The sequence below is a fragment of the Ostrinia nubilalis genome, chromosome 4, assembly GCF_963855985.1.
Source record: "Ostrinia nubilalis chromosome 4, ilOstNubi1.1, whole genome shotgun sequence".
NCBI classification, from domain to species: domain Eukaryota; kingdom Metazoa; phylum Arthropoda; class Insecta; order Lepidoptera; family Crambidae; genus Ostrinia; species Ostrinia nubilalis.
Genome location: NC_087091.1, coordinates 5,584,559 through 5,604,011, shown reverse-complemented (window position 1 = coordinate 5,604,011; position 19,453 = coordinate 5,584,559). Strand labels below are relative to the sequence as shown.

General features: G+C 43.4%; 1 protein-coding gene across 1 annotated transcript in view; it reads right to left on the bottom strand.

The window, feature by feature from the left end:
- Nucleotides 1–17,934, bottom strand: part of LOC135071348 (uncharacterized) — a 30,200-nt gene extending 12,266 nt beyond the window's left edge. The window contains exons 1-25 of the mRNA XM_063965138.1: nucleotides 17,788–17,934; nucleotides 17,512–17,602; nucleotides 16,509–16,601; nucleotides 16,090–16,218; nucleotides 15,654–15,796; nucleotides 14,614–14,737; nucleotides 13,207–13,312; nucleotides 12,265–12,374; nucleotides 10,750–10,848; nucleotides 9,098–9,228; nucleotides 8,309–8,464; nucleotides 7,232–7,419; nucleotides 7,030–7,132; nucleotides 6,851–6,961; nucleotides 6,672–6,782; nucleotides 6,493–6,603; nucleotides 6,333–6,424; nucleotides 6,154–6,267; nucleotides 5,976–6,059; nucleotides 5,201–5,317; nucleotides 2,814–2,972; nucleotides 1,854–2,131; nucleotides 1,075–1,296; nucleotides 930–1,009; nucleotides 127–289 (exon numbers count right to left, since the gene is read on the bottom strand). Of these exons, the coding sequence (XP_063821208.1) occupies nucleotides 127–289; nucleotides 930–1,009; nucleotides 1,075–1,296; nucleotides 1,854–2,131; nucleotides 2,814–2,972; nucleotides 5,201–5,317; nucleotides 5,976–6,059; nucleotides 6,154–6,267; nucleotides 6,333–6,424; nucleotides 6,493–6,603; nucleotides 6,672–6,782; nucleotides 6,851–6,961; nucleotides 7,030–7,132; nucleotides 7,232–7,419; nucleotides 8,309–8,464; nucleotides 9,098–9,228; nucleotides 10,750–10,848; nucleotides 12,265–12,374; nucleotides 13,207–13,312; nucleotides 14,614–14,737; nucleotides 15,654–15,796; nucleotides 16,090–16,218; nucleotides 16,509–16,601; nucleotides 17,512–17,602; nucleotides 17,788–17,801 (3,129 nt within the window). The 5' untranslated portion in view covers nucleotides 17,802–17,934. The remainder of the gene's footprint in view (nucleotides 1–126; nucleotides 290–929; nucleotides 1,010–1,074; nucleotides 1,297–1,853; nucleotides 2,132–2,813; nucleotides 2,973–5,200; nucleotides 5,318–5,975; nucleotides 6,060–6,153; nucleotides 6,268–6,332; nucleotides 6,425–6,492; nucleotides 6,604–6,671; nucleotides 6,783–6,850; nucleotides 6,962–7,029; nucleotides 7,133–7,231; nucleotides 7,420–8,308; nucleotides 8,465–9,097; nucleotides 9,229–10,749; nucleotides 10,849–12,264; nucleotides 12,375–13,206; nucleotides 13,313–14,613; nucleotides 14,738–15,653; nucleotides 15,797–16,089; nucleotides 16,219–16,508; nucleotides 16,602–17,511; nucleotides 17,603–17,787) is intronic.
- Between the last annotated feature and the right edge of the window lie 1,519 nt (nucleotides 17,935–19,453).

Below are 19,453 nucleotides of genomic sequence, written 5' to 3'. Positions count from 1 at the left end.
TGCCGCTGCCGCTCCCGCACCCGCTGTCGTTCCCGCCGCTGCGCTCGCGCCGGCTGACAAGCTGGTGCCAGCATATCCACAATAAAGCTAGTACTAAAGTTGGTCCGATCAATTCAATTCACCGACCTTTCTCCTAAAGATTCCCTTATTGAAGTTGAGGTTGTCCTTGGCAAATATCTCTATATCTTGTTCTGGGGGAGGCCTGACAAAGTGCGCATGGGCTTGAGACCGCACTGGGCTGTACAACGCTCCCGCTGCCGCCCCTGCCCCCGCGGTCACCCCCGCTACGCTCGCGTCAGTATATCCACAACAATATTAGCATTAAGTCTATCCCATCATAACGAAAACACTGACCTTTCTCCTAAAGATCCCCTTATTGAAGATCAGATTATCCTTGGCGAATATCTCTATGTCCTGTTCTGGAGGAAGCCTGACGAATTGCGCATGGGCATAGGACCACACTGGACTGTATAGCGCGCCCACTCCCATTAACGCGCTGGCGTCAGCATAATATTAGTATTTAAGTCCGTCTTATCATGAAAAGTTAACTAACCTTTCTCCTAAAGATCCCCTTATTGAAATTCAGGTTGTCCTTGGCAAAGATCTCTATATCTTGTTCCGGAGGGGGCCTGACGAAGTGCGCATGCGCGTGCGACCGCACTGGACTGTATAACCAGAGTAAATACAAACGAGAAGGTCATCTTCATAGAAACGCACGTGCGCGGTTTGTATGTGAGCGCGCCAACACGTATGCGGCGCGCACGCACACACTGACAAAATTTAGCGGGGATTAGCTAGCGGGGAGCCAGTCGTGGTTGCGCCGAATTTTGTCAGTGTGTGCGTGCGCGCCGCATACGAGTATTGGCGCGCTCACATACAAACCGCGCTCAGTGCGTTTCTATGAAGATGACCTACTCATTTGTATTTACTCTGGTATAACGCTCCCGCTGCCGCTGTCGCTCCCGCGCCCGCTGTCGCTCTCGCCGCTGCGCTCGCGCCGGCTGACAAGCTGGTGCCAGCATATCCATAATAAAGATAGTACTAAAGTTGGTCCGATCAATTCAATTCACCGACCTTTCTCCTAAAGATTCCCTTATTGAAGTTGAGGTTGTCCTTGGCAAATATCTCTATATCTTGTTCTGGGGGAGGCCTGACAAAGTGCGCGTGCGCATGAGACCGCACTGGACTGTACAACGCTCCCGCTGCCGCTGCCGCTCCCGCGCCCGCTGTCGCTCCTGCCGCTGCGCTCGCGCCGGCTGTCGCGCTGGCGCTTGCGCCGCCGCCGAGAGATGACGTCTGGTGGGATAAAACAGGATAAGAAAGTGTCATCAATTGATTTTGACCCGTAAGTTGATATAGACAAAGTTCAAAATGCATTCTGATGCATGCGAGATGTACTCCGCACATCATTTTGTGGTCAAATGGTTCTTACAAGTAAAATGAGATTGTAGACCGGAGATTGCGTCCTGTTCTGGGGTCTACCTCAGAGCAGGACACAATGCTGAGCGGATGACGTTTATGTTCACAAAATGTACAAGTAGCTACTTTATGTAGTTATTTTATGTTTTGGATTTTAAAAAAATCTTTCTTTCTTTAGTCCGAGTCGCAAAGATGAGCTGAATGTGGCTTTTGCAAAAAAAAACGGTGAAAAATAGTATGCAGATTCACCATTCGTGAATGATGAACGATTACTCGTACAATAATTAACGAAAAATACAAAAAGAATACACCATTAACGGTCGCATGAAATATACGAGTAGTACATATGATGAATAATGAGAGGACAGTAGAAGTGGATATGAAACTGCAGGTTTTACATCGATGCTACATCTTTTAATGTCAAAATAACTCACTCTATGTATCCCAGGCGAGGGCTGCCGATCGAATCCAACGAACGTGTTATAGTACGAGACTCCATGGTTCATATACTCCACGTCAGCCGGCCGATGCGCGTACGAATGTGGCAAGTATACTCCGGAGCCGTCGTCGTCGTCCGGCGTCCGGGCGCCGCCGTCCGAGGACTCGTTGTCCGGCTCGTGTCCGGATAACGAGCGAGATTCGGACCCGGAGCGAGACCGAGAGGAGCCGGATTCGTTGTCTGAGCCCGATTCGCCGCCGTATCGACTACGACCTGGTGGAAGAATTGGATTTGATCTTAAGAAAATGCTCACGAGCTTTTCATTCAGGAGGCTTCGTTGTACTAATCGTCATTTTTTTAAATAACTTTTATTAGGGTCACTGTCTTACAACCTGCCTTTGCAATCATTTTTCGCCAAATCCACTTTTTGAATAGTATAGATACAGTCTTCGTTACATAAAATTATGTATCTGTTTGTTATCTGTAGAAACTCTTGGTCTTATTAAAAAAAATCACGTTGAACTCTTGTTTAAAATGACATTTCTATACTAAATGTCTCTTTAAACAAGGTGTCTAATGCTCGTTTTCACCATCAATCCCTAATTTTTAGGTGACCCTTATGAAAAGAAAATTCTTGTGTTATCATAGGGGTCACTTAAAAATTGGGGATTGATAGTGAAAGGGGCATAACTTTTTGTAATAAGGCCCTTGTTGTATCTATATCTATCCTCTAATACAGTGTTTTTTAACCTTTTTCGTGACACGACCCCCCCTAGTATGAAAAAATATTTGGCGACCCCCCGACCACAATCCCGACCTTTCGCTTTTTTTTCATGCATTTTATAATGTTACAAAGATGTTGTAGGGACCGAATACTTCAATCCATACAACATTTACGCATTTGCATAATTATATTTCGGACAAATTTATATATATTTAAAAAATTAAGCCTTACTGGACAGCTTGGCCTGCTGTATGATATAGTCCTGTAGAGGCAGCAAGTGCTGCATACCGCGCAGGTCCCAGTTGCAGTAGAGTGGCGAGCCGCCACCGTCCTCGTCGTCTTCCTCGCCGTCCACCGCCGGGTCTTCCATCTCCACCGGCTTTTTGTGACCTGCAAAGGATACAAGATGGTTTTAGATTTTAAATAAATCATTTATTTGCTCAGAAACATGGTAACAAAATGGTTTTGCTAACTGCAAGAACTTCAAAAAATCGCCTTGTTTCTGATCAGTTTTAAATCAAGGCAGAGACGCGGCGAGAGAGGAGACGAAACGTGTTATAAGCAACTAATAGGATTTTCTTATTAACAAGTTTCAATCAAGTACTGTTTGTGAGGTGTTTCCAAACAATACAACGCACTGCGCGTGAGAGCGGAGCAGGAAAGAGAAGACCTCTCAGAAAGAAAATCCGCACAGCTCCACTATGCTACGCTCTAGTGGAAAACTACCTTCATATATCGTAAACACTAACCCCTTTATTAACCTCTCAGCCTCCAAACGGTAGCCGGCTACCGCGTAACAATTGATTGTGTCTAGATTCGCGGAGCTTGAAGGATTAATTAAAAGTTACACCCTAGTTTAACTGTTTTAAAGCGACATTTCCATACTAAACGTCACTGACACTGACATCACAACAAAACAAACTGTCACATTTATTACTCTATTCACAAATCCTTACAGTGTTTACTTGTTTACACTAAAACAATTGTATGTAACATAGCACAATAGACACAGTAATCAGGCTGGCACTTTCATAACCTAAAAACAACTCAATACACTAACCAAATATCTTATACCGGTGCAAGTGGTTGTAAAACGCGGCTAACCCACTGGGACTCCACTTAACCGGGTGGCTTGATTTCGCACTAAAGTACGCAGATATCAGCTTCTTGTAACAGAAATCCATGGCGGACAATCGTGCAATAACATTAACACCGCACAAGCATCAATAAACCGACCCCGGTTTGGACACCTAACTGTAAAAATAAAGCGGTAACTGTATGCTAAGCAATTGATAATTTATGCACTTCCCATATACAAACTTTTATGAGGTACAAGAATGCCCACACACTGCAATGATTGCACTGCCGATTATTGAAAATATTTTAAGCGTGTAAAAAGTTAAAGTCAAAAATATTAAAAGCTAACACTAGGTGAGATAATTTTATCTGGATTTCGCCCAAAAGATAATGGAAAGATGACACACCCGCGTATGTAAAGAGTTGACTAATAAGATAATATGGCACAACACCCATTGTTTGCATGTGAAACTTTATATCTTTTATAAATGAGCGTTGTTGATGTCATGTTTATGAAATGCCGCCAGCATCATACTTGTACATTATACACTGTTTGTTTACCGGAAGAACAAAACACCTATATTAATTGGACTTTTTTTATTATTTTTGCTGTCTAATCTTTCGTGCAATAAAATTGGGTAACTAAGCACGCAATGAACTAACACAATAAACACGTTGCTGAAAACGAAGACACAATACAATTTTTCGATATGTTTTAAAGAAGAATAGTATCCTAGCAATCCTATCCTAATCCTAGCGATCCAGCTAGGTAGGTCCAATTTCGAGAAGGAGGTCAATCGTCGAATCCAACTCGGCTGGGCAGCGTTCGGGAAACTACGCAACATCTTTTCGTCCAAAATACCTCAATGCCTGAAGACTAGAGTGTATAACCAATGTGTGTTACCAGTGATAACTTATGGCTCGGAAACGTGGCCTCTCACTATAGGCCTTATACAGAAGCTCAAAGTTGCACAGCGTGCTATGGAGAGGGCTATGCTTGGTGTATCTTTGCGAGATCGAATCAGAAATGAGGAGATCCGTAAACGAACCAAAGTCGCTGACATAGCCCGACGGATTAGCAAGCTGAAGTGGCAATGGGCAGGGCACATAGTACGCAGAACTGACGGCCGATGGGGCAGAAAGGTTCTGGAATGGAGGCCGCGTACCGGAAAACGCAGCGTGGGACATCCACCTACAAGGTGGACCGACGACATCGTAAAGGTAGCAGGGAAGCGCTGGACGCAGACCGCTGCCAATCGATCAACATGGAAAGCATTGGGGGAGGCCTATGTTCAGCAGTGGACGTCCTATGGCTGAAATGATGAAAAAAATGATGAGTATCCTAGCATGCATATATGTACGTAGTTGATGCAATGAATTGACTGATCCAAAGAAGGATGTGTTGTGTCTAGAGATCTGTATAATTTTATTATCAAGAAAGAACTTGAAAAAGCCCCATTAATTATTTTCAATAAATCGTGAGTCTTGATGGTTTACTGACAAAACATAATTACTATACAAACATTATGTATAATACTCACGTCTCGACTTGGTGCGGTCCTTGGGAGTGGAAGTCCTGTCTAGTCTCTGATTGTGCTTCTGAACGTTGGGCTCCGTAAGCGGCGGCTCCAAATTCACGCATTTCATCTTGTAGTTAACTGTCGCAACAAAAGGTTTAGTTATTTGATTGAACCCGAAAAAAGCAAATGAGGTACTGTAAAATTACGCTTAATATAAATAGAATAAAAAGGCGAATTTTTATTTATAAAAAAATAGTGGACCAATGAGGGCTATCGTTTTTATACTTAACAGTTGGCACCCCTGGCGATTGACAGGACCTTACTCTACAGTGGCGCCATCTTGATGAGTGCAAATGCGATAGTCCTCCTACCACTTTCGCGCTCACCAGTTGGTGCCACTGTCTTCGCTACTAGCAAGTGACAGGACCTTACTCTACAGTGGCGCTAACTGGTGAGCGCTAAAACGATAGCCCTCATTGGAGTCGTGCATAAAGCTCGTAGAACTGATGGCAGTTGGGGCAGAACAGTTCCCAAGTACGGTAGTCAACGTAATGTGTCCCTCTGCCTCTCACTCACTGACCCAAAGATCTCGTAAAAATCGCGGGAAGCATCTGGATGAGGGCATCGCAGGACCGGTCATTGTGGAAATCCATGGGGGAGTTCTTTGTCCCAGTAGAGGTCTTTTGGCGGAAATAATGATGTCGTCTGGCTAAACGTGTAGCGTTCGCGTTCCGTTTACTGGACGTGTAGCGTCGGGCTCCCGTTGCCTCCTGTCACAGGGACGAGGGACACTCACCGGCCGCGACGCTGTCCTGCTCGTTGGCGGAGGACAGCCGCATGAAGTTGTGGTGCGGCTCGTGCGGCGGCGTCCTAAGCTGTGCTATCATGCTAGACGTGTAGCGTTCGGGTTCCGTTTACTGGACGTGTAGCGTCGGGCTCCGTGGCCTCCTGTCACAAGGACGAGGGACACTCACCGGCCGCGACGCTGTCCTGCTCGTTGGCGGAGGACAGCCGCATGAAGTTGTGGTGCGGCTCGTGCGGCGGCGTCCTAAGCTGTGCTATCTTGCTAGACTTGTAGCGTTCCGGTTCTGTTTACTGGACGTGTAGCGTCGGGCTCCCGTTGCCTCCTGTCACAGGGACGAGGGACACTCACCGGCCGCGACGCTGTCCTGCTCGTTGGCGGAGGACAGCCGCATGAAGTTGTGGTGCGGCTCGTGCGGCGGCGTCCTAAGCTGTGCTATCTTGCTAGACGTGTAGCGTTCGCGTTCCGTTTACTGGACGTGTAGCGTCGGGCTCCCGCTGCCTCCTGTCACAAGGACGAGGGACACTCACCGGCCGCGACGCTGTCCTGCTCGTTGGTGGCGGACAGCCGCATGAAGTTGTGGTGCGGCTCGTGCGGCGGCGTCCTAAGCTGTGCTATCTTGCTAGACGTGTAGCGTTCGGGTTCCGTTTACTGGACGTGTAGCGTCGGACTCCGCTCGCTGCCTGTCACAGAGACGAGGGACACTCACCGGCCGCGACGCTGTCCTGCTCGTTGGCGGAGGACAGTCGCATGAAGTTGTGGTGCGGCTCGTGCGGCGGCGTCCTAAGCTGTGCTATCTTGCTAGACGTGTAGCGTTCGGGTTCCGTTTACTGGACGTGTAGCGTCGGACTCCGCTCGCTGCCTGTCACAGAGACGAGGGACACTCACCGGCCGCGACGCTGTCCTGCTCGTTGGCGGAGGACAGCCGCATGAAGTTGTGGTGCGGCTCGTGCGGCGGCGTCCTAAGCTGTGCTATCTTGCTAGACGTGTAGCGTTCGGGTTCCGTTTACTGGACGTGTAGCGTCGGACTCCGCTCGCTGCCTGTCACAGAGACGAGGGACACTCACCGGCCGCGACGCTGTCCTGCTCGTTGGCGGAGGACAGCCGCATGAAGTTGTGGTGCGGCTCGTGCGGCGGCGTCCTAAGCTGTGCTATCTTGCTAGACTTGTAGCGTTCGCGTTCCGTTTACTGGACGTGTAGCGCTCGGGCTCCGCTTGCTGCCTCCTGTCACAGGGACGAGGGACACTCACCGGCCGCGACGCTGTCCTGCTCGTTGGCGGAGGACAGCCGCATGAAGTTGTGGTGAGGCTCGTGCGGCGGCGTCCGGTGCTTGCTGCTGCCGGACGATAGTGACGTCTTACTGGACGTGTAGCGTTCGGGCTCCGCTTGCTGCCTTCTGTCACGTAAGGGTGGTAAGAGAGACGTCAGATGAGCGGTTCTTGGTGCAAAATGTGTCAATTAGTATAAGATTTTAAACTTTTGCGTTCCATTTCAACGTTTCGGCTGTCAAGCAGTCAAATCAGTACATAATGTAACTAATTCATAAATGTAGCGATAAGACCCTTGTCTTTTTATTTGAGTCATAGAACAACGGGAAGTAACTATACGCTTCTACGAGTCTCTAAGGTCCGTATTACAAAACGACGCTCAAAACTCGAGTATAGAATATACATTGGGGCTCATGATTATTTCAGCACTTAGACAAATACGTCACAAAATCTTTAACTGAGATGAAATTTAGTTTTGAGCGCTCTTATGTAAAATGATATGCAGATCTTTAATCAATGACTTTAAATAGGGGAATAATTTGGTATTACTTAAAATTTGTAAAGAGACCCTGAAGCTTTCGTCCCCGCTCAAGCAGTATCGTATATCCCATTTGGTTTGAATTGATGTAGAATCAGAAATGAGGAGATCCGCAGGAGAACCAAAGTAACCGACATAGCTCGCAGAATTGCTAAAATCAAGTGGCAGTAGCCGGGGCACATAGCTCGTAGAGACGATGGCCGTTGGGGCAGGAAAGTTCTCGAGTGGCGACCACGGGCTGGAAGACGTAGCGTGGGCAGGCCTCCTACTAGGTGGACCGACGATCTGGTAAAGGTCGCGGGAAGAGCCTGGATGCGGGCAGCGCAGGACCGTACATTGTGGAAAACCTTGGGGGAGGCCTTTGTCCAGCAGTGGACGTCATTTGGCTGAAACGAACGAACGAACGATGTAGACCACCCGTATGTAGTAACTATTTTCTAAAAAGTAGGTGTCGATATCCCTCACTCTCTCTCTCTTTCTTTCTAAAGTTTTGTGTTTGTCTATCAGCTATGGTTACCTACCTAGTAAATTCCCTAGGCGGGTGCCAGTTGGACGACGCGTTGTGCCGTAAATCCAAGCTAGTTTGGCGGAAGGGCTTATCCACGCTGTACACCGCTTGCTTCTCAGGGTATCGGTCCATGCGCTCCAATTCGGCTAGTCGGTCCTTATCTAAATGCCTGGTGAAAGGAAAGAATAGGTACTTGAGAATTAACGGTTAACACATGTTTTTTTGTTACGTTGCGTATACGATATACAAAAAATCTCGTGTCATTTAAAGTGTTGCCGTGCTGTTATGAAAAATTCCCCAATTTATTTTGTGCTTCAAAAGACTGCTTCAGCGATTCTCACTTTGTTGAGGCCCGAAAAACGATTCTTTAGTCTTTGATAGTAGCGTCGTTTTATAGGGCCCTAAAATAGCGATCTCTCCCGGTCCGGACTTCGCCAGCGAGGCTTCATCGTTGCCGTCGTCCGTTAGGCTACGTTTCCATCAAAGATGTGCGAGGATGCGTAGCGAGGGATGTGTTTGTAAAGAACCAATAGAATCGCTTCATTTACCGAGGCGAGGTGCTTACAAGTGTCCGGTGTCCGACACAAGTGTCCGGTGTCCGACAGATGTGTCTACTGTCTAGTATCCGACACAAGTGTCCGGTGTCCGACACAAGTGTCCGGTGTCCGGAACAAGTGTCCGGTGTCCGGAACAAGTGTCCGGTGTCCGACACAAGTGTCCGGTGTCCGACAGATGTGTCTACTGTCTGGTATCCGACACAAGTGTCCGGTGTCCGGCACAAGTGTCCGGCGTCCGGGCTCACCTGTCCGAGTAGCGCTCCCGCGCGTGCCTGGACAGCTGGTGCGGGCGCTCCAGGCTGTGCATGATGCGCGCGCCGCCCGCCTCCGCCGCCAGCGAGATCGACGACACCAAGGAAGGTCGCGTAGCTGTCGCCTGAAAGGAAAAACAAAAGGTGATGAACAAAGACAAAGACTTTTGTAGGGCTTCTTGGCGGGAATCTGAAGCGTCATGTTAGCGGTTTTGTTTTATTTCCTCAAATTCGTGTTTGGGCGACTTAATGTGTAATCATCAATAGCCCTTTACATTCCCTGTTGGACTATGAGCCTCCTCCACTATAGTGGAGGGTTTTGCCATAATCTCCACGCTTGGCAGGCGGGTTGGAGATCGCAGTTTAAAAGATTGATGTTTTTCAGAGAGCGCTGCTGCCCATTCTCTGTTTGATGTGTAGTCCCTAAGTCGCCTCTTACGACACCCGCGGGAAGAGTAGGGGTTGGTGACAAATGTATTCTACTCTGCCGGCACTACACGGCAATGTGTATTAACCATTAAGTGTTCGTGAACGTGCATGAGTGTGGGCAAGTGAAGCAAAACAGTGCATCGTGATTCTTCTGGTTCTGTCAAGTTGTCCATAGGAGGTCTCAGTAAAGCACCACAACTTTACTGAGACTCAAGGGGTGGGAAGGGGTATCATCTATCATCCTTCATTATATCATTACTTGATCTCATTTTGTAACTCGTAATCACATAAATACTTGAAAATGGCACAAATCAAGTCGACCTCGACGTGTATTGCCAACATCATCAAAAAGAAGAAGAAGAAAGACTTTTGTAAGATAAATCATGGAGTTGCCACATAATGAAAAATAACTAAAAAAAAGAATTATTCAAAACAATAATTTAAAATCGAAAGTCTCATCGGAAATATCACAATTAGCTGATGAGCTATGCTTTAACCACACCAACGCGTGCAGGTCGCCATCGCCGGCGCGATCATAGGCAAATGATAGGTCGCGCGGACTGTCATGGGTCGCGTGACTTGTCATTGGCTTATGATCGCGCCGGTGGCGATCTGCACGCTTTGGTGAAAGTTCGACTTCCCTCCAGTGCAAAGCGGATGACAGGATAAATTAGAAGTAGTTATACCAGGCCTGTTCATCTCCGCGAGTTTACACCGAAAACAAAACACGCACGATGGCCCACCTACAGGATACTATTCGACAAGGCCTCACATACGAGCGAACATTGACTCACGCACGCGTATTCATGTGTATTTTGTGTATGATGGAAGAAAATAAAGAAAATGGTGTACTAAATACTGTGCAGTATTGAACTGCCTAAATAATAATAAAAACACAGAATGTACTTTTTTAAGTTGCCTCAAGACACTGAGAGGTAAATAAGTAGTTCATATTATTCATGATAATTCATGCTAAATCATGTATTTTCTCTGCCATTTTCCACAGTTTGGCACCTCACGTCACATCATTTTACCGAAGTCAGCCCTATAGCTTCGGCGCAGTGCCGATCACTGACGTTTGTCAACAAAATGGTGCTTGACTCTTGAGACAGGCTAAATTACACCATATTGTTAATGACATAGAGCATACATTTTTTAAATACCTTCGCGAAGTGAAACTTCTGTACGTAGTACTTATTATTATTCTGTGGTTATACCTGCAAGAAAGGTTGGGGCTGCGGCTTCTGAAGCGGGCTGCTCGGGCTCTGCGGCGACGCGGACTCGCACGACGACCCGCCCGCGGACTGCTGTTTTAACTAAAACATTTTAGGCACCAAGTCATACACATCTACACTACCCGCTACACTAGGTAACAGGGCCGGATCTACGATATGGCTTTTTGGGATTCAGCCCGGGGCCCCGTGGATTCAAGCCCCCAGCTAAGTCAAATCAAAATCAAAAATAGACGATAATGCTAAAGAATATAGTAGGTGGCGCCCCTAAGTAGTATTATCCCAGGGCCCCCTTAACCCCCGTCGAACCTTAGACCAGGCATACGGCTAGGCAACGTAGTCATGCAGGAGGATACAAGGAAGAGGGGCAGCCACAGTAGGTAACACAGAGTCGTTCAGGAGAGTGCCAGGAAGAGGTGCAGCAACCGCAGTTAAGGAACGGCTGGGACGAACAAGGATAAGCGAATCAAACTCGTGAGCCTTGTTAGGGTTACACTGGTTAAGGCGACCCTTTACAAGGCTTGGAAGCCTGTGGGTAACAAACCATTGGACGTGGAGAGGGTCATTAATTATACGTATATTTTCTACTTTGCCGAACTTTAGCACGAGAACGGTTTGTCCAAAATATATGAATTTGGTCTTATTCAATGCAGGATTAAGTGCCCTTCAACCGTCATGAAGACCACTTTTTGATAGGGTAAGTCCTTTACACGGTATAACCGGAAAACCGAAAAAATGCCCCTTTCGGGGGCCCCCACCACTTAAGCACAACTCCGTCGAAGTCGAAAACTTAGGAGAGTCTTAATGGGCAACCAATGAAGCCATTAAAACAATAAAATCTTTTGTAGGAATTATTTCCGATTTAAAAGCTAATTCTACTGGACTATTGAGGGTATTCTAATTTTATCCTAACTTATAAACATCTCACTGGATTCTTTTTCGACCGGATGAGAATTGACTCGTTTAACTTGCAGGAAATAAGTGCTATTAATTAACCGTGACTAAAATTACATGCTCTATAGATATCGATCTTTCTAATTGAATCTTATTAATAGTTCTTTAAGCCTTTACTTTCGATAAAAAGCCATAGTATAGTGTAGCGTAGCCATTTCGATAAGAATTTCATTAATCTAGAATCCATCAGAACTGTACCATTTAATCATAACAGGTTTCACTCTTACGTATAAGATTACCGCTGATCGCAAGTTATTCTAACAAAAACACTACTAATCCCCACATCTTGAGGGGTTATTAATTGGCTAAACGGTAACACAGCATGCAATAACTTTTTGTTCGCTATCAGTTACAAAAACTTGCAAGTAATTGAAGGTGAAGAGATAATAGCTGGTTTTAGAGACGAGTAAATGTACCTAGACGTTCGGTATTACGTGTTTTTGTGTTGAGAAAGTAAACATAGGAATATTAAATTGAATTTCGCCTCATCAAGTTGGAGATGAGTCGATCAAGCATGAAAGCAGCTAGTTAGTCGTAATAACTTACCTTGCGCCTCGTTAGCGGGGTGCTCTCGACCGATTTGAAATACTTTTCGTGCATCGAATCGTCAGATGCGTCCTTTCTGGGTGATATGAAACTGCCGCTGCGGTTTAACCCTGAAATCCCAAGGACCTTAAGTATTGTCTTCTCTTTTAAATTTGTGAAACTTAGGAATTCTTAACAATTGGGATGATGACTGGGTAATGAAATTGAAATTCTATTTAGTCCGTTAGACAGATAATAAAAAAATATTAGACACGTATTTTTTCATTTTTTTCATAATCGAACCATTACAGCATTATATCGAGTTATTGAATTACATTTCAACTCGATGTAGCACTGTCATTATTTAATTACGAAAGAAAAATACGAGTCTAATATTTTCTAATTATCTATCTGTCTGGCGGACCAATAATTTAAATTTTGTCATCTAGCCTTGCTTGCTTGCATAACTTTACAATAGTAAAGTAGATTCGTAAAAGTATTTTTTATCAAATGACAAACAACGGATTGTTTTTTGATTTGCCAGGTTAGTTAGCAAAGATTCTTTTGGTTCATCAAATTAAAGATTTAGAGATATAGCAAGATAAATAAGATTTTTTTTTATGTGATAGGAGGCAAACGAGCAGACGGATCACCTGATTACCGTCGCCCATAGACACCCGCAATCCCAGGGGCGTTATAGAGAGAGATCTATGAACTATTTCTTAATGAGGGCTATCGTTTTAGCGCTCACCAGTTAGCGCCACTGTAGAGTAAGGTCCTGTCACTTGCTAGTAGCGAAGACAGTGGCGCCAACTTGTGAGCGCTAAAGTGGTAGGAGGACTATCGCATTTGCACTCATCAAGATGGCGCCACTGTAGAGTAAGGTCCTGTCAATCGCCAGGGGTGCCAACTGTTAAGTATAAAAACGATAGCCCTCATATTCAATCGTCAGTTTAATCTCACCTGAATGCGGCGACCACTTGTCGGGTTCATGGGCCGGCACCGCGCTGCCCCTCTTCCTGACTTGCGGGGTACAAACGGGAGGGTTGCACGGCGCTGCATTCAGCTCCTATAAATTCATCATCATCATCATGTTCATCATCATCATTACACTCAAGTTTTTTTTAATGTGAAATAATCGATTGCCTCTGGAGGGAATCGAACCCACGACCTTTCGCTTGCCACCGCCGGACGACTGCTCTTAACTGGGAGCTCTAAGCTACGAAGACTTTGGGTAAAATTACCAAGGATACTTCACTGTGAGCCATTCTCTAATTTACTAGAGACATAAAATATTTAGAATTTTGGCTTTCCCTCCCCACTATAAGTATTCTAGAATCTGCGCGAAAAGAGTATGAAGACTCAATTCTTTGTTACTTATACATCATACTATACTAGCATACGTTAGAGATAAAGAAATCACAGCAATAACGTCACCAGTGCTAATAAAAAATAGAAGACTAAAGAAAAACAAATGAACGCGATGTGACGTTCCATTCATTAAGCCGTTCGCGTTCTGGCAATCTGGCAAACGCATGTGGTCGGCGATAAACTAATTATCGGAAAAATGTTGCAAGTTTTTAGATACGCGACACTCGTCGACGTCAATGATAATACGGTGCATTTTTGCCTGTTCTAATATGACCTAATTTGGAATTTAGATGTCCCACCATATAATGCAACACTTGACATGACACACTATTAATTAACTATAGGACTAGCGCTTACTCATTCAGTTCCTGAGGTATGGTAGCGGCACGGGAAGTGACATTGCCATATGAAGTGACAGGGCATACAAATCTGAAGTCTCGCTGACGTTTGACCGTCACATAATCACCCTTCCGTGTCTCTCCTATAACTCAGACGTTGACTGAGTTAAGCAACCTATAATGATTTTATAGAGATCGTTTCATCCACGAAGACGCGCCCCATCAGTCTTCCGCTTATGTTTGAGTGTTATCGGTTCAACACGCTAAATTATCAATGAGGCACACTACAAAGCAGGGTACTCATCTAGCCGTGTAGCATGTAATGTATCAGATACTGTATCAAGTGAGTACATAGGCACGAGCCCGCTGCGAGCTGCTCGCGCGTGGTTCGCAGGGAGATCGCAGCGACCCGCCGACTGGCGGTATCATTGCGAGCACAAAGGCGGATTCAGGAGCTCGCAGCCAGATACGCGATGACCGTGGACGAGCCGTACTCACTTGAAGGTTGGATACGTTACATGCTACGTTACGTGCTACATGGCAGGTGAGTACCCTGCCCAACAATAACGTTCGGATTGCTCGGATCAAACTCCCCGCACCCCGTGCTTCCCTCGACCATAAATTTAGTGGGGCGCGTCTTCGTGGATGAAACGATCTATACCTGTTTCCTCCTCTGCTGTGCACTGCTGATGCTGCTGTCAGAAGACCGCCCGGAGTCGGTGTGTCGACACAGCGCAGTCGTTCCGTCTTCACTCAGCCTCCCGCGTCTGGATTCCCCACTATTTCTGGACAATAAGCCACTCGCATTATTAATATAATAATAAATATACCCTCAGTAACCTATATGACCTTAAGAGCACTTTCACATTTAGGCGACTTTAGCAGTGCGACAAACGCGCGACAGACGCGCTGCCGATAACAAATTTCATATTAGGTATATGACAGCGGATTACTTCTGCCTTCACATTATAAAAACGCCGCGCTGCCGCGCTTCTAACGCCCTAATGTGAAAGCGCTGTAAGATGCGTTCGTTCGTTTCAGCCAAATGACGTCCACTGCTGGACAAAGGCCTCCCCTAAGGATTTCTATAACGACCGGTCCTGCGCTGCCCGCATCCAGGCTCTTTCCCGCAACCTTCACCAGATCGTCGGTCCTCCTAGTGGGAGGCCTGCCCGTCCTGCCTACTACGTCTTCCGGCCCGCGGTCGCCACTCGAGAACTTTTCTACCCCAATTGGTATCGTCTTTACGAGCTACCGTCGTCTTATCGTCTTTACGAGTCTTTAAGATTAAACTGAGGTTATTTTTATGCAGAATGAGGTTTTGTCTGCATTCACATCTGATGTTTAAAGAGATGCAATCTAGGAGACACGAGTTAAATTATACACATAACTCATACAAGATGTAAAGAATAGGTTAGAAAATACTTATTAGCAATACAAGTGAAGGACTCAAGACCAACATTTCATATCATTTGGTTTAATTAATATTTCATTCATCAATGTCCAACACAGTGCTTTGATTAATTAGTTCATTATAATTTAGCAGTTATTAACAAGTTACTTTTATTTATTTCACAATTAATTGTGGTAAATTTTCATTCACCACAAAATTAATTGAGTGAATTTCATAAAATGTTTCCTTACGTTGTGGTTTTACAGGATTTGAGTACAAATCTATTTAAATTATGCCAAATATATCACCTATGATGATGTATGTATTTCCTGGTTCGCACTGGACTGGTCTGAGAGACGGTGACACCCTTAGCGTTGCTCGGTGACAGTTTGCTGGCGCTAGCCACCGTGCTGTTGCCATTGCTGCTTACAGGGTCGATCGATGTTGATACCTAAGCAATGAACGTTTAAAAATGTACTTCGGATTGGGCTCAAATGAAGTGTTTTTAAAAATAAATCACTAAGTGTATTTAAAAAGTTATTGTTAATTAACAGGAAAAACACTTTGTACTACAAGGAAAGGTTGAAATTGTACATTAATTATTTTAAAATTTAAATCCAGACCTACCTGATAACAAGGAAACATTGACATGAAATAATATCTATTTTTATTGGTGCCACACTTATCAATCACACCACAGTTATTTTCTACTACATTAAAAAATAATTGTAATATAATAAATACCTGTGGAACAGCTTGATTGGTCTGAGTCGATGTCTCTCGTCTCTTTTGAGGGTCCGTGTTTTGTTTCAACGTTTGCAATTTAGCTAGCGGTATGATGTCACAATCAGTAGGCCTGTGCCATACAGTGGTCTAAAAGCAGTAAGAAGAGTAAAATAGGCTGAATAAATTAAGAATATCAGTAAGAAGATATGAATTTTATTGTATATCTTCATCACACTTCACTTCATTTTTTCAATGTGTTACCATTGAAAGTAACAAAAAAATATATTGATGACTTATTTTAATGATATTACTTAGCCGTTAATAAATAAAAAGTAAAAGTATTATGTGTCTTGGCATATGAATAAATCAATTATACAACTTTATTATGCAATTAAGGTTGTCAAGCACATTAATCATCATGATGTATGAAAGCTCACCTGTGTGGAAGCATTGTAATAGTAAAACCTATGCGTGTTAATATCAAAAAGTTCCCACCATTGTGAAGAGTCTGTTCGTTTCACTTTTACTCCCTGCAACAAGATAGTAAATGTATAGATTTTTAAGAGAATTACTTACCATAACTTCATACAGCTTAAAAGATTGATTGATTAAAATAAAGCAGGGAAGACTGTAAAGAAAACTTGTTTAAATGAAACTAATTGATTATCAGAATTGCAAAAGGTAGAATCACAGTAAACTGTCACATCTTTATTAGAATCTGATCTTTATTAGAAAATGAGGGGCATAAATTGCAGATTTCATGTAAGTAAATGCATTTTAGCTGCCAATTAACTCTTATTATATGAGTTGAGAGTTGAGTTGAGACTATAATTCAAAATGTTTAAGCTACAATGCAAGAATTCAATCTTAAAACCAAATATTTAGGATTGCATTTAGAATCAATGAATCAAGTCACCTGAATTTGAGGACACATAACTCTAGTTTGTAGTACATACTTAGGAAATTCATAAGCAATTGTAACCACTAGTCTCAACCTCAATGGAACAGCTTTTACTTTCATTTCTTGTGTAATTAGGTAAGTATAATGTATTGCTATACATTAAAATTACATTGTTACCAAATGATTTAGATGTTGCAATGACTAATTTTGTATAAGCAGGGCCATGGATTATGAAATAATTGCAGAACAACTAAATAAGTAAAATGAAAGGTGATAAGGATCATTGCAATGCAATGAATACTGACTTATTTATTCATCAAGATGATTATATTTATGAATTTCAATGAATGAATCTCAATGGGATTTTTCGACTATGTGCCGATTTATGGAATTTATCTCAATCTATGAAATACTAAGTAGGTTTTCTTCCCTTCAACAGAATACACAGAGAACCCTCACTCCCTTATGTTACAGGAAAATGAAAGTGCTATGTAAGTAAGCAATAACTACAGGAAATGAGACCGGGTAAAAAAACTCACCTCTGGCGGATCCCAAACGCACTCTCCTGTGGTTAGGTTAGCATACATATGCTCCTTTGTTTTGGGCTCGATAATCTCCACCCATTCTACCCTAGAATAAAACATTCCCGGTTTTTATAATCAACACCAAAAACATCAGGAACTCAACGACAAATTACTGCGAATCCAGGGCGTGACATTAGCGATTTCCGTACACTTTATTGATTTTGCAACTTTCAACACACGTAAGAAACATTTTGGCAAAAAAAGCTTCGAAACACTTCTGTAACTAATTACCTTTCCGAAGACATTTTCTGGAAATATTAGCTATTCTTGCAAACCTAATCGCACATCGTAAACAATCTATTTGACCTAAAATGCGGATGAAATTAATCGGATAGCATCCATGTTGAATGTTTACTTCATGACGGGATGACGGATACGGCTGAGGTCGAAACTCACTGAACTTTGATTTTACACAAATCCATTTTTAACCTGATAAATAAGTCATTTCATATTCTTGTTGATCCAATATTCCAATAAATGAAAGTAAATTTGTATAATAAATATGTTTTGTTCAAAAACAAAAATCTCTTAGGCATTTTTAATTCTTATTTATTAAAACAATGTCAGTATGAATTCAAAATAAATAATTATTTTAATGATAACAAAAATAAATTAATGATAGTATTCAAAACGGAAATATTAAAAGTTCCTATTTTATTGTACTACCTACCTACCTAATAAATAATAACATACTATGCGCAGAATAACTCAGATCGAATCAGAAATAAGGAGATCCTTAAACGAACTAAAGTCGCTGACATTCACATAGCCCAAAGGATTAGCAAGCTGAAGTGGTGATGGACAGGGCATATACCTAGTATGCAGAACTGACGGCCGATGGGGCAGAAAGGTTCTGGAGTGGAGGTCTCAGCCCCGATTTACCGTCTCCAATTCATTGGCGCTTCTTCTCCAGTTGTGCTCCGTTTTTTATTACAGCTGAGGTGCAAATTCGGTATCGTGGTAAAGTTAACGAGCAAACGCGCAAACAAAGACAAAACAACGGATTTAATCACTATCCAATAAAAGTCCGAACACCTTATTTTTTCACTAAAACACAGCAAATTCGTGAAGGCGTTTGACTAGAGTTTGAGAAAAAGTAGCTTTATTTCAGCTTTTACAAAAAGAAGCAGTTGCGATTTGTTTTTGTTTGAGCTAGCTGTCAAAGCGACACCTCAATACGAATTTGTGATTTTCGTTTGTCGTCTAGTCGCGTTGTACGACGACCTCATAAAGGTAGCGGGAACGGGAAGGCATTGGATGCAGGCCGCCACCAACCGGTCATTGTGGAAAGAAAATCATTGGGGGAGGCCTGTGGTCAGCAGTGCAGTGTACGTCCTATGGCTGAAAATGATAAAATTAAATGATGATGAAGTTCAGTTGGGATTAATTAAAGTAAGAGTTGAAGGTATTTGTTTATGAAGTAAGTGAACTAGAGAAAGATTGATTTACTCTTTGGCACGGGTACACTTCTTTTTGGAGCAAGGAGTTATATGTATTGAGTTTCAATTTGCACAATTTTCTTCATTTATAAAAAACTCCTAAAAATAGTAGCTTTTTAATTTTTCATTAATCTGTGAATGTGATGTTGAATGTGTTCAGAGCCCCGATTACGGTAACTTTTAACGTTTCCAATCCAGACGCGCTTCTGATTCTGCGATACGATTGGTCAAAACAGCTGACGTACGCTGTTGAACGACCAATCGTATCGCAGAATCGAGAAGCGTGTCTGGATTGGAGACGTTAAAAATTACCGTAATCGGGGCTCTGTTCTATCTTATTATGTAACATCTAATTGTTCTACAATGTAGAACAATTAGATAGATATGAAAATTATTCATTTGCAGAATGTAGAATCTACATTCTGCAAATGAATAATTTTCATATTTTATAACTATAA